This window comes from Mustela putorius, unplaced genomic scaffold (genome assembly GCF_011764305.1).
Source record: "Mustela putorius furo isolate JIRA1106 unplaced genomic scaffold, ASM1176430v1.1 tig00000129_pilon_pilon_pilon, whole genome shotgun sequence".
In the NCBI taxonomy this organism is placed as follows: domain Eukaryota; kingdom Metazoa; phylum Chordata; class Mammalia; order Carnivora; family Mustelidae; genus Mustela; species Mustela putorius.
Window position 1 is genome coordinate 42,818,999 of NW_025421290.1, and position 13,760 is coordinate 42,832,758.

The following is a 13,760-nucleotide window of genomic DNA, read 5'->3' on the forward strand; positions in this document are numbered from 1 at the left end:
AATTTGAACAAGCTCCCTGGCTGAAGTCTGAGAGCGGCTGCATCTTGCTCTTTAGGATGTGGCTCAAAGTTCTTTCCTTGATTAATCACACTTGATTGATCAGCTTTACCCTCCAAGAGCGTTGACCTGATCTGCATACCTTTGTATAATTATTAATATTCATTTATATTGCACAGCCAAACTAGTTTATCTCCCAGACTCTGGCCTGCTTGGTGACGTAGCAGGAGCCCAGCTGCAAGTGATTAATAAAAGCAAATTCAGGTAAATGGAACCTGAATGAAACTAAGGATACATCTGTTTTGTTTGCTTGCTTATTTCTGTAAAGCTGTTGTAAAGGTTGCCATCCAGTGTTGTGGTCAAAGTCTTCCATCCAATGAAAAGAATAGAATCATGTTAAATTTTCTCTGTGTTCTCTATTCCATGACAAATCTTATATTTGTGTTTTAATGGCTGTTTCATACATTTTTTTTTATAAGTTGCCTTATTCTTTATGGATGGAGGTGAGATTTCCACGTATTGTACTTTAATGTAAAATAAAATAAAGCAGATTTGTGGGTCATCTGCTTTTTTGTTGTTACCCACATTAGTGCTTTTCTCTGTTGTGTGTAGGAAATTGAGAGCTGGCTGACGGAGGTTGTCATACTCACTGGAAGCCGTTCTGTTCATGCTTTCTTGACAATTGGTCACTCAAGCCTAACTATAAGGAAAGTTTCCCCTGCTTCTGCAATTGTCCCTGAGAAAAGGAATTCTTTTTATATTTGAGTCCCTTTTTTTTTTTTTTTTAAGATTTTGTTTACTTATTTGACAGAGAAAGAGAGAGAGATGGCGAGAGAGGGAACACAAGCAGGGGAGTGGGAGACGGAGGAGCACATTTCCTACTGAGCAGGGACCCTGATGTGGGGCTTGATCCCAGGACCTTAGGACCATGACCTGAGCAGAAGTCAGACCCTCAACTGACTGAGCCACCCAGGTGCCCCTATTTGAGTCCTTTCGAAGATTCTCCTATGGGAGCCCTCTCTCAATTACTGGTTAGAATAATAGAGTACTCTTTGGAGAAAACAACTCTTTGGAGTAGTATCTTGAATGACCCCCCTTGGTGCTAGTTTTGAATGCTACTTGGAGTTACCTGTTATGCCACTAGAAAAGAGAGAGAGAAAGAAATATAATATAGTGTTGGATGTCATTGTAAACAAGCCACTTAAAGATGTCTTAAAAGCAGGATGTAAGTGGTTATCGTGTGGAGACCATGGATATACAGCTGTGAGATGACTTTTGAAGAAACCAGCTTGCTTTGTGACTGAATACTTGTGGCACAGGATAAGATGTTCAGTGACAGTGGTCCTCACAGATTCAAAAAGTGCTTTCTTCCAAACAGCTTGGTTGGATATGGAGATGGTAAGCTCTGGAAAGCTAAAAAAGTTATTCTCATGGTGATGGAGATACTGCTGTTGACTTACATGTGAAGATTTGAATAGAATTGTTTCATGATCTGTGAGAGTTGAAAATAATTTTTAAGTTAATATGTAATTTTTCTGAAAGAAAAGTCAAGATGTTAAAAAAGTTAATATGTAATTTTTCTGAAAGAAAAATCAAGATGATAAAAAAATTAATATGTAATTTTTTATAATATACTATTTGAAATTGGTGTGTATGACTGAATTAATAAGGTCCCCATTAAAAGTTGACTGTTATTTCACCTGCATCTTCAAAAGTTAACCCATTCAAGTTGTTTCAAAATAAATAAACCTTTTATTTTTACTTTTATTGGGATAACCTTTGACATGCCTTTATATTTGGACACATGGAAGGTTTTGTTTTTTCTTTCTCTCCCACCTAGATATAAACATCCTGGGAGCAGAGGTCACATCTAAGTACATCTCCTATAAAGCCATTGCATCACACTGTGGCACTGTTTCTGCTCCTTGTAGATTCTCACGAAATGTTTGCCATTGATGATGACAATCATGGCATTTGTGTGCTAGGACAGATGTTTTGTGGTTTTATTTGTGCAAAGCATCCATTGAATGGGTTGAGACTTTTTTTTTTTTTTTAAAGTGTCTTATCAGCTCTCACACTAAATGTAAAATAAGAAGTATACATAGAGATTACTTGTACCTAATGAAATAATGTTTTGTTTCAGTGGGTTCCTCAAGGAGAGAAGGCGTTCCTGCCCACGTTAATCTGTCTGCATCATCCATGCTTATGATTGCAATGCAATACACATCCAACCCAGGTCAGTGGAAATTCGAGTGGCTTGACTGAATTAAAAAACAATTTTTTTAAAAAGATTTTATTTATTTATTTGACAGAGAGAGATCACAAGTAGACAGAGAGGCAGGCAGAGAGAGAGAGGAGGAAGCAGGCTCCCTGCTGAGCAGAGAGCCAGATGCGGGGCTCGATCCCAGGACCCCGAGATCATGACCTGAGCCGAAGGCAGCGGCTTAACCCACTGAGCCACCCAGGCACCCAAAAAACAATTGTTAAACAAGATATGAAGCGAGTAGGCTAGAAAGTCTCAGGTGAAGATCACCTCTGGGTGGATGGAAAACTGGAGATGTGTTACAAGACAGACTTCTGAGTTGAAATAACTTCCCCTTGTCTTTGTTATTAACAGTAATCTTGCTGACGATTGATTATTTTTAGAGTGTTTGGGGACACAATTTTAGGACATTGACTGGAAATTGAATACAATTGTATAGGAATAAATTAAATTAGGACTGTAAAAATCATTACGATTTAAGTGATTAGAGATAACTACTATTAATATTTTGTGAATTTGCTACTCTAATGCCACACAGGTATCCTTGAACATAATTTTTTTTACTATGTTTCTGACTATTTCCTTAGAATAAATTCATAAAAGAGGGATTAGTGAATTAAGGGACTCGAAAAAAATTTAGTAGTGTCACTAACTATGTGTGAGAGAACATTGTAACCTGTCATTGAATAAAGTATAATTTGTATTCTGTTAGACAGACAAAAAATAATATCTTGTTGTTTTGACTTGTATTTTCTTCAATACGTAGTAATGTTGGATAGGTTTTGTTTCTGTTCATTGGTGTAACTACATATGAAATTGGGGAAACTGACCTAAAAAGGGGTTGACTATTGGTATCACATACTAAGATGTGAACTCAGTTTTAATTTTCATTTATTGTTGATTTGGAAAGTGAACCAATTTGGTGGCACTGTTTTCAACCTTCTACTTAATTTCATTGTAAATAATAAGTTTTTGATGCAGGATGAGGAAAAAATGTTTTATTTTTAAAAAGAAGACTATTTGACAGAGAGCGAGAGTAAGGGGGTAGCAGAGGCAGAGGGAGAGGGAAAGAGAATCTCAAGCCAACTCTGTGCTGAGCGCAGAGCTCCTGGCAGGGGTTGATCCCACAACCCTGAGATCATGACTGGAGCCGAAATCAAGAGTCTGAGCCTCTCAGGTGCCCAGAAAAAAATGTTTCATGTTTAAATCTTAATGCTTCTTTATTTGGAGTGTTACTCTTTAAATATGAAACACCTTGAGTAATTGAGTCATTGTATGAGCAATTCAAATATATAATTTTTTGGAAGTTCTACTCCTATCTCACTCTTGCTTAGAGGACCCTCAAAATGTCATTTATATTTATTATATACTATATTCTGAAAACACCCTTCATTTGGAGTCTTGTACGTTGAAGTCTCCTCCTGAGGCTTTGGTCCTAGTTTTTCAGTAAAGCAGAGGGCCTAAAATCGTGTGCTTTGAGTTTAGAGGTCTGTGGGTTCATCTCTGAGCTCCCCAGTAAATTGCCAGTTAGTGTTAACATTGCACAAGTTTTTTTTTTAACTTCCCTAAGGTCAAGTTTCCTCATTTCTTAAGTGCCTTAAAATATCATAAGCCTTTGTATGTGAAGTGCTTGCCTAACATAGGAACGGGCACATTGTAAATGCTCAGTCAAGGGCAGAGAGCAAACCACGACAATCTGCCATTTTCTTCTTGGAGTTGGATGTTCCGCTGGGAAACCACTATGATCTGATTGCATTACTTCTGTTATTTCCGAATCTGCTCATGGGGAATGTCTGTGCCTGCTATTCCATGCTAAAAATGACAGTCAGGACCTATAGCTGGTTTTATGTTGTGGGGAAAGGGTTAAGACTGAGGTGATACCCACCAGAGGGCTCACAGAGACCCAGAGGTAGGGCTTCATTTTGTTTAATTTTCTAGCAAGTGACAGCTAGGTCCTTGTAGCCTATGGCGTATCAAAGGTAGAGCATAGACCTTGTTCAACTAACTGAGTAAGTTCTTTGTTCATGGTTCTGAGCTAGACATTGTGAAAACCACCCAGAAGTATAAGATATGGGGCTTGCTATGCTATGGAGCATATATATGACTCATTGGAAATATTAGGCATATTCACAGAAATCATTAATTTATAATATAAGGTATATTTGAAAAGTACAAAATAAATACTGTGGGTAGTATTAATTCATCAGAGGGAGAGAACTCTATGGATTGAAATGATCAGGGAAATCTTCGTGCCACTTGAGCAAAGTATGGGTCTTAAAATTTGGATAAAGTTTTGATTGAAGAAATTTACACAAAGGGACTTTCTAGGTCTGTTCATGAGGCAGTCAGGGGACGGTTCTGAACTGGGTTCATGGGACAGACATATAGAGAAAGGAACATCTGTACTTGAGAACACACTGATGGCTGAAGAACAAAATTCCAAATCTAGAGGACTATTTATATATTCAATAAATAGTCACTGAATAGCTAGTCTGTGCCAGACACTGGAGACATCATGGTTAGCAAAACAGAACTGACCTCTGCCCCTGCCTCATGAAACTTACATAGTAGTGGTGGGAGAAGACATGAATTCAGTAATTACAAAAGCAAGTGTGAAGGGGTGCCTGGAGGGCTCAGACCATAGTTAAGTGATTGGCTCTTGATTTCAGCTCAGGTCATGATCTCAGGGTCGTGAGATCAAGCCCTGCATATAGCTCCTCGCTGGGCATGGTGCGCGTTTAAGATTCTCTCTTTCACTCTGCCCCTTCCCCTCATGTCTTTCTCCCTTTCTAAAAGAGAGAGAGAGAGAGAGAAAACCAAATGTAAAGTTTCAGCTGTGACAAAGTTCTTGGAAAGATGTACTTAGCTCAATGAGCCCCTAAAAAAGGAGATATCCTTTTATGGAAGAGGTCAGAGAGGTCTTCTCTGGGGAAGTAGCCTTTTCTCTGAGGACTGTAGGATGAGTACCATTACAAGGCCTATAGGGGGTGCGGGATTCAGGTAGAAGAGTCTCATGTGTCAGTGGGAAGCCTGGCAAGCAGGTGGGACTGAGAGATTGGCATCGCTGGAACTCAGAGTGAGGACTGTCTCATGGGAGGTGAGACTGGGGGCATCTGTAGGCCAGAACATGTCGGGTATATGGGCTCTGTTTCGGAGTCCTGTGTTTATCCACGTCCAGTGGGAAAGCACTGGAGGACTTAGGGTGGTTGTGTGTGTATGAACCTGACTGTAGTTGAGAACGGATTACGAAGAGTAGATAGATTGATCCAGAAGGAGCCATGCCATTTATCTGGGCATGTAAAGAAGGCAGGGGCAATTGAGACTGAAAAAGTATCTAGAAAGTAAAATTGATGGGATTTGGTGACATATCAGAATTTTTGGCTTGCAAAACTAAATACATGGTGGTTCTATTCATTGAGAAAGGAGACACTGGACAAAGAAAACCAGGCTTCTGAGGGATCCTTTCGAATCTGTTTTGGACATCATGTTAGGTATCTCTGAGCTGTTTAAGAGGAGATGGCATACCTTAGACTAATACAGTGTTCTATGTCAATTTTATCTCAAACTGGGAAAAAAATCTCACACATCATCTCAATTTTATATGTCCAAAACACAAAAATGCAAATAAATCAGCTTCCATAAAAAAAAAAAAAAAAAGAGGCAAAGATAATTAGGAAGTTGTATTATGAGCCCAGAACTCTGTATAGAGCTCTGGGCTTACAGTAATGAACTTTGAACCTACACATAAGTGTCCAGTGGCCTTTATTAAATTGCATATAGATGGTACCTGAAGTTGTATATGAATGTGGGATTGCTTAGGAGAGAGCACAGAATGAAAAGTGGAGTGGGCTTATGATCAGGCTTTCAGAAACTGCAATGGATAATGGTCCAGTGGGAGATGATGAGCTTGTTAAGAAGGCAGAGAGATTGTATCTGTTAGGATGTGTTTGGGAGACTAACAGAAGTTTTGACTACAAGAACATTTGTTGTTTTTTTTATTTACTTAGTAGGAAGTCTTATAGACAGTGCCACAGTATCAGAGGCCTGAGGTGGTGCCATTGGGCTTTTCTTGGACTTTCCCTCAGGTTTGCAAGATGGCTGCCCCAGTGAGGGTTGTTTTATTCTCACACAATCATATCCACAAACAGGTAGCAGGATTAATTAGGATAATTAGAGAAAGGCCTCCTGTTGTGCCTCTTTTTTCAAAGAGAAAAAATATTTCAGAAGCTCCCCTTCCTAGTAGATTCTCTCTTAGGTCTTACTATCAGAACTGAGTCACATGGCCGTCCCTAGCTCTAAGAGGCTCTGGGGAAGTATCTTGCTTTGTAGTTTGTGCGTTGGGGGATGGACAAGGAAGAAAGGGTTGTTGATAGTAGTTGAATAACAACAACAGTGTCTGCCACAGGTAATAGGAGAGGACTAGTCATGAAGTCCAGGGAAGAGGGTGTTTTGAAAAGAAGACAAGGGTCAGCAGCACTGAATGCTGCTGAAGGTCAAGTAACAGGCAGACGAAAGTACGTCCATTGAATTGAATGACATAGAGGTCATCAGTGACCAAGGTAAAACCAACTTCAGGCTATGACAGGGTTGGATGACAGATTCGGGAGGATATGAAATAGGTCTCTGACTAGGTGGAGGTATTTTTCTTTTCCCAAGTAAACATGGGCAAACCAAAGAAGCTTGCTGTTTCATAGCTCCTAAGAATTCCTCAACGAGGTGGACTTTGGTGCCTGAGGATGAAAGACTCTCTTGCTAATCCATCAGTTTGTCATTTGCTATCTATCTCCAAACTTGGGCAAGATAGGAATCTAAGCTAAGTAAATTTCCTCACTGCAACATGGTGGTTATGAGATAATATGTATAAGGCTCTTAGCACAGTACCTGACACATAATGAACACCCAGTAAGTGTTCCTCCAAGGCAATTTTTGTTCTTGTGTAGTTCTTGAGTACATTGATGTAAATTTGTATTATATAATTACTATTACTAGGACTTGTCCTTAACATTTCTTTTGTTAATAAGATTAAGGATCTTAGTAAAAAGCTTGATAAAGTCAAGGGCTCACATGATTTTTGAAATGTATGAATACTTAAATGAGTAATTTTTTATTTTATTAAAATTTTTTGTTATTTAAAAAATTTTATTGTTGAAGTATAGCTGACGTACAGTTATATTAGTTTCAGGTATATGACATAGTGATTTGACAATTCTGTATATTACTCAGTACTCACTGTGATAAGTGTGGTCACCATACAATATTATTACCATATTATTGACTATATTCCCTATCTTGTACTTTTCATCTCCATGACTTATCTATTTTATAACTGGAAGTTTCTGCCTCTTAATCTACTTCACGTGTTTTGCCCATCCTTCACCCTCCTCCCCTCTGGCACCCACCAGTTTGTCCTCTGTATTTATGAGTCTGTTTCTGTTTGTTGGCTTTGATTTTTTAAAGATTTTTTTTTTTTAATTTATTCATTTGACAGAGAGAAATCACAAGTAGACGGAGAGGCAGGCAGAGAGAGAGAGAGAGAGAGGAAAGCAGGCTCCCTGCTGAGCAGAGGGCCCGATGCGGGACTCGATCCCAGGACCCTGAGATCATGACCTGAGCCGAAGGCAGTGGCTCAACCCACTGAGCCACCCAGGCGCCCCAGCTTTGATTTTTTAGATTCCACATATAAGTGAAATCATATGGCATTTGTCTTTCCTGTCTGATGTATTTCACTTAATGTAATAGCCTCTGGGTCTATCCATGTTGTCATAAATGGCAAGACTGCATTATTTTTTTATGACTAATGTTCCACTATATATGTTATATACCACATTTTCTTTATTCATTCAGCTATTGATGAACAGTTAGATTGCTTCCGTACTTTGGCTGTTGTAAATACCATTGCAATAGACACAGGGCTGCACATGTCTTTTTGAATTAGTGTTTTTGTTTTCTTTGGGTAAATGCCCAATAATGGAATTTCTAGATTATATGGTATTTTTCTATTTTTAATTTTTGGAGGAAACTCCATATTGTTTTCTATAGGGATGGCATCAATTTACATTCCTACCAACAGTACAGAAATATTCCTTTTTCTCTACATTCTTTTTTTTTTTAAGATTTTATTTATTTGTTAGAGAGACAGAGAGAGAGAGAGGGAGAGAGTGAGCACAAGCAGGGGCAGCAGCAGGCAGAGGGAGAAGCAGGCCCCCTGCTAAGCAAGGAGCCTGATGTGGGACTTGATCCCAGAATCTTGGGATCAGGACCTGAGCCAAAGGCAGACACTGAACTGACTGAGCCACCCAGATGCCTCTTACTCTACATTCTTAACAACACTTGCCATTTCCTGCCTTTTTGACATTAGCCATTCTGACAGGTGTGAGGTTATATCTCATTGTGGTTTTTATTTGCATTTCCCCGGTGATGAGTGATGTTAAGCATCTTTTCCTATGTCTGTTGGCCATTTGGATGTCTCTTTAGTCCTCTGCCCATATTTTAATCAGATTATTTGTATTTTTTGGCATTTAATTGTGTAAATTCTTTATATGTTCTGAATATTAGCTCCTTATCAGAGATATTACTTGCAAATATCTTCTCTTATTTGGTAGGTTGCCTTTTTGTTCTATTGATGGTTTCCTTTGCTGTGCAAAAGCTTTTTATTTTGGTGTGGCCCCAATAGTTTTTTATTTTTTGCTTTTGTTTTCTCCCCCTAAGGTCTCCTTAGACCTTTCTATAAATATTTGGCACAGGCCCATGTCTAAGATAATACTACTTATGTTTTCTTTTAGAAGTTTTATGGTTTTAGGTCTCACATGTAGGTATTTAATGGATTTGAGTTTACTCTTATGTATGGGTAAGATAGCAGTCCAGTTTCATTCTTTTGGAAGTAAATAACTTCTAATTTAATGATTAGATGAAAAGTCATACTAATATATTTTATTATATCTAAAAGGATATTTTATCTGATGTTTACAATTTGTGTTCAAATTATATTTTCTTCCTTACAGTGTATCATTGTCAATTATTGGAATGCCTCATGAAATATAAGCAAGAAGTCTGGAAAGTAAGTTTTGGGCCAAATTTAACTCATAGCCACAAACTCAATTTGTATAATGGAGTACAAATATTTTGCCTATTAAAACAGGTCGGATTTATTGGTGTCTTATTATTTCGGTGTGGCAGAACCTGGAATTATTTCCTTCCTGGTTAGTTTATTATTTAAGGCAGAAATGATACTTGAAGAACACAGTGGCCTGACAGAAAAAGTAATTGGTTAGCTCTTATGATCAGAATTCAACAAATGTTATATTACTTGGCAATTTTATTTCATTTGACATGTTGCTAAAAAACCTGTATTCTTTCAAATAGGAAATGTGGATTGTTAAGAAATGGATTTTAGGAAAATATTTGAAAAACACAGAGTTTGACAAACTGGTTCATGCTATTCTAAGGTCTTCCTTTAACATTATCCTGAGTAGAGAAGAATTTATTAAAAGACAGTGTAGTTTTGATCTTTAGCTAGAGGGGAGGGGAGGTGATTATTTACAGGACCCATAAATAAATAATAAAAAATAATGTTTTAATATGATCTCATCTGAGAAGCATACCTCGATGGTGAGATCACAGTGAAGTGGGTAGGGGGAGGAAGGAGGGAGGGAGGGAGTGGAGGGAGAGGGTGAGGGGGTGGGGGAGGAACCACCCAACTCTTCTATTGGATTTTGCACTGCTTTGGTAATATTGAATGAGCTAGTCTCATCTTTATTTGATGATGCTAAGTCAAAGTACTCTTCCTGTTTCCTGTAGGATCTTTTGTATGTGATCGCCTATGGGCCTTCACAGGTGAAGCCTCCTGCTGTGCAAATGCTGTTCCATTACTGGCCCAATTTAAAGCCTCCTGGGGCAATAAGTGAATACAGGGGCTTGCAGTATACAGGTAAGGAGGCAAGAACCCTGTCATGCCCCATTTTTATTTTTTATTTCTCTTATGCCACATTTGCCTCACTGACTTATTATTATTTTTTAAAAATCTGTCTGGATTATATTTATGTGCCTTTAGATATTGTCACTAACCCTTTCTGAAACTGAGTGGTATAAAATACATGAAAGAAAATTGATTCCAAGAGCCTTTATGACACCTGGGCAAACTGGTCAAGTCTCGGTCTCACTTGCCGTACACTTGGCCTGGGTTCCTCACTATTGCTAACTGTTATCAGAGGTGTGAGTGATGACGGTTGCTGCAGATGTGCCCACCACTGGGCAAAACCCCAAATGGCTAATTCTGCTCAGACAAGAAGACTTGCGCTTTCGACATTACCAGTTCATATGCTAAATAAAAACTAAGTGACCCTGCAAGTCACATTGGACAGGAAGAGTCAACAATCAGTGAATATTTGTATAACTAATAACCAAGAAATAGACACTAAATTTGAATGGAAAGGCTTATACTTACCAAAAAACAAACAAGCATCAGGTCCTATGTGTTGTTTATGTTGACGTGTTATAAAATCAAAGAAGGAACCTGTGGCCAACGAAACTGCCCCTGCCTAACCTCCTCCCAACCTAGCTGTCTACATATTTTTATGAAAATAAGCGAGGGGGTGTTTTGCAAAGTTAGCTTTTATTTGAGTTATTGTGAGATTGTATACTGATGCTCTGAGACTTTCCTTCTTTCTTGATATATCTTTCTAAAGGTGATTTGAGGTGGTTCAAAGGGGATTTAATTTAATTCGGGTGTCTGATTTAAGTTCCTAATTAAAACCAAATGTTAGAGATATTAACACCTGCTTTTTGAGCTTTAATGATCTTTGGTGGACTTATTCTAAATTCAGAACAAATAATACTGGCTTTAGTGGTAGCAATAATATTAATTAAAACAATGAAGGTAAATAGTAAGTACCTTTTAAAAACATGGAGATTCCGGGCGCCTGGGTGGCTCAGTGGGTTAAGGCCTCTGCCTTCGGCTCAGGTCATGATCCCAGGATCCTGGGATCGAGCCCCGCATCGGGCTGTCCACTCTGCGGAGAGCCTGCTTCCTCCTCTCTCTCTCTCTCTCTCTCTGCCTACTTCTGATCTCTGTCTGTCAAATAAATAAATAAAATCTTTAAAAACATGGAGATTGGTATCATTGGCATTTTAAATCAAGAATAGTAGAGAATGCTTAGGTGTTGCTAAGTCGATAATCTGTAAAAACAGGAAAAAAGCTGGAAGCATTAATAAAATAGATGAAATGATTGAAATATTCAGCTGCTTCTTGGTAGATAAATGAAGTAAGCCTTTATGTGATGTATGAATGGGGAACTGGTATCAAATGAAATTTATTTACTTGATAAATATTTGAAGAATTACTATTATGTGCCAGGCACTATTTCCTGATGATGTAAGAACCGATTCAGAACCAGACCCCATGGAGCTTAATGTAGTTTGGAGATGGAAATTCAACAAGTATTTGTAGGGTGTCTACTATTAGCCATGTGTTGTTCTAAACACTGAGTAGTCAAGGAATGAAAAAAGTAGACTAAAATCACTAATGTCTTGGCACATACATTCCAGTTTCTGAAAAGAGCAGGAAACCGCTTTACAGTGTAGTAAGTATTAAGGTAGTGCAAATACAGAGAGCTGTGGAACTATGCAGCAGGGGCCTCTGAAACTCACCCTGATGGTGTGGGCAGGTTTGGGGAGAGTTAAGTTGTCAAGGAAGATTCTTGAGTGAGTGACAGGTAAGCCAATACCTGAAAGATAATGCACGCCCTGGATGTCAAAGGGAGAGTGAATCATGAGTGGATAAAATGTAGATTTAAGGCAGAAGGAATAGCATGGGTTCAGACTTGGAGGCATGATATATCATGATCGTATTTAGGAACTGGAAAAGGTTATGTGTATCAGACAATGGAGTGACAGGAGGAGAGCAGCTAGAGAGAAGTAGAAAGCCTGGCAGGGCCTGCGAAGGGATTGGGATTTTATCCTAACAGCAAAGGGAAACCACGGACAGGTTTTACAGGGAGAAGCCAACATGATGAGATTTCTCTGTTCGAATATCCCAGAAACCTTACAAACTGATAGTGGCTTCCATTTCCTTCGGTGTCTTCATTCCCCAGGAAGAGCCAGCTGAACCTGTCTCCCCAGAATAGTTCAGTCTGTGCCTACTAAAAACAGAGCAATTCTTTCATCTTCTCTTGGCCTACCTGGACAAGATGTCTGTGTCTCCCGGCATCCATCCTTCTGTCCATTCCTGTGATCATATGTCTACCCACTTCCCCCTTCTAGTCTTTCAACTGTGTGGCATTATGTGCCTGCTACCTGCCAGGCACTGTGCAAGGTCCTGGGGAAGCAACTCCCTTGGAACCCCTATTCCGGTGGACCATAGCATTCTATACAGGAAACAAAAGAGATCCTGGGGGGGAAAAAATCAATCGTACTAGTCCATATATTACTATTTATCTAGCGCTGGCTGTTTGTCAGATATTGTTTTAGTTGCTTCCATCTCACCTAATATTTTAGCCTTCTCCCAACTGAATGCAATTATGGACAAGCATCCTATTGGGTTTTGTAGACATTTTCTCAATCCTTAAAAAACCCTGAGAGGTAGGTTTTGTTATTTCAGTGTTACAGGTGATGATTGGGACACAGAGTCTGGCGACATTCACACAGATAATAAAGGAGCACAGCTTGAGTTTGAACTTAGAGTATCTTCACTGAAAACCCACATTTTTTTATTCTGACAGTATGACATTACTTCTCTCAAATCAGTTCTTCAGTTAAACTTTAGCTGGAGCGTTAGAAATTATCTACAATGTCTGCCACGATGAAAGATGCACTAAAGGGTATCATCAGTATTTAGATGGCACTCTAACTCTAAATATTCATTATTCTTAATAATAAAAATTATAGGGATATAGAATTTTATGGGCTTGGAAACTCAAAGATAAAATACTATCTTAGGGACCAATGACTTTTGTATGCTTTCTGAGTGATTTATTTCTTTTTTAAAAAGTGAAATTAATTTTTCAAAAAGACTTTGCTTTTATAAAAATTATAGAAATATTTAAGAAGGAAAAAAATGCTACTACCTAGAAATGACCAGTGTTAACATTTTGGTTCTGTCTAGTTTTTTTTTGAGGGGGGTGCATATTTTAAAACAAATTGAATTCCTATTATATATAATCATACAAGGTTTCCCTCCCAAGCTTTTATTGGGACACTTTGAAAACACAGAAAAGTTTAAAGAATAATACTCTGAACCCACTTATAGCCATGTAGATTTAGTAATTATTAGGAAATTAACCATTAGTTTAACTGTACATGTATGTGTACATAAATTATCTATTGCTTTTTTAAGCATAGTAACATAGGAATAATTACAGCTCATATGAAGAATATCAAACAGTGAAGATTTGGTAATCTACAGCGTTTGCCCCTTTGGGGCTTATTGCTATTTGTCAAGAACAAAAACTGCTTCAATTGTTTTGGTCATTAATTACAAGTCTTAAAGATGCAAAAATTACAGGGA

General features: G+C 38.3%; 1 protein-coding gene across 7 annotated transcripts in view; it reads left to right on the forward strand.

Annotated features, from left to right (window-relative positions):
• UNC79 (unc-79 homolog, NALCN channel complex subunit) overlaps positions 1–13,760 on the forward strand; it is a 237,087-nt gene that overhangs the window by 54,200 nt on the left and 169,127 nt on the right. For all 7 annotated transcript variants that reach the window (XM_045073073.1, XM_045073079.1, XM_045073063.1 and 4 more), the window contains exons 5-7: positions 2,141–2,233; positions 9,262–9,317; positions 10,058–10,187. In XM_045073073.1, the coding sequence (XP_044929008.1) occupies positions 2,141–2,233; positions 9,262–9,317; positions 10,058–10,187 (279 nt within the window). The remainder of the gene's footprint in view (positions 1–2,140; positions 2,234–9,261; positions 9,318–10,057; positions 10,188–13,760) is intronic.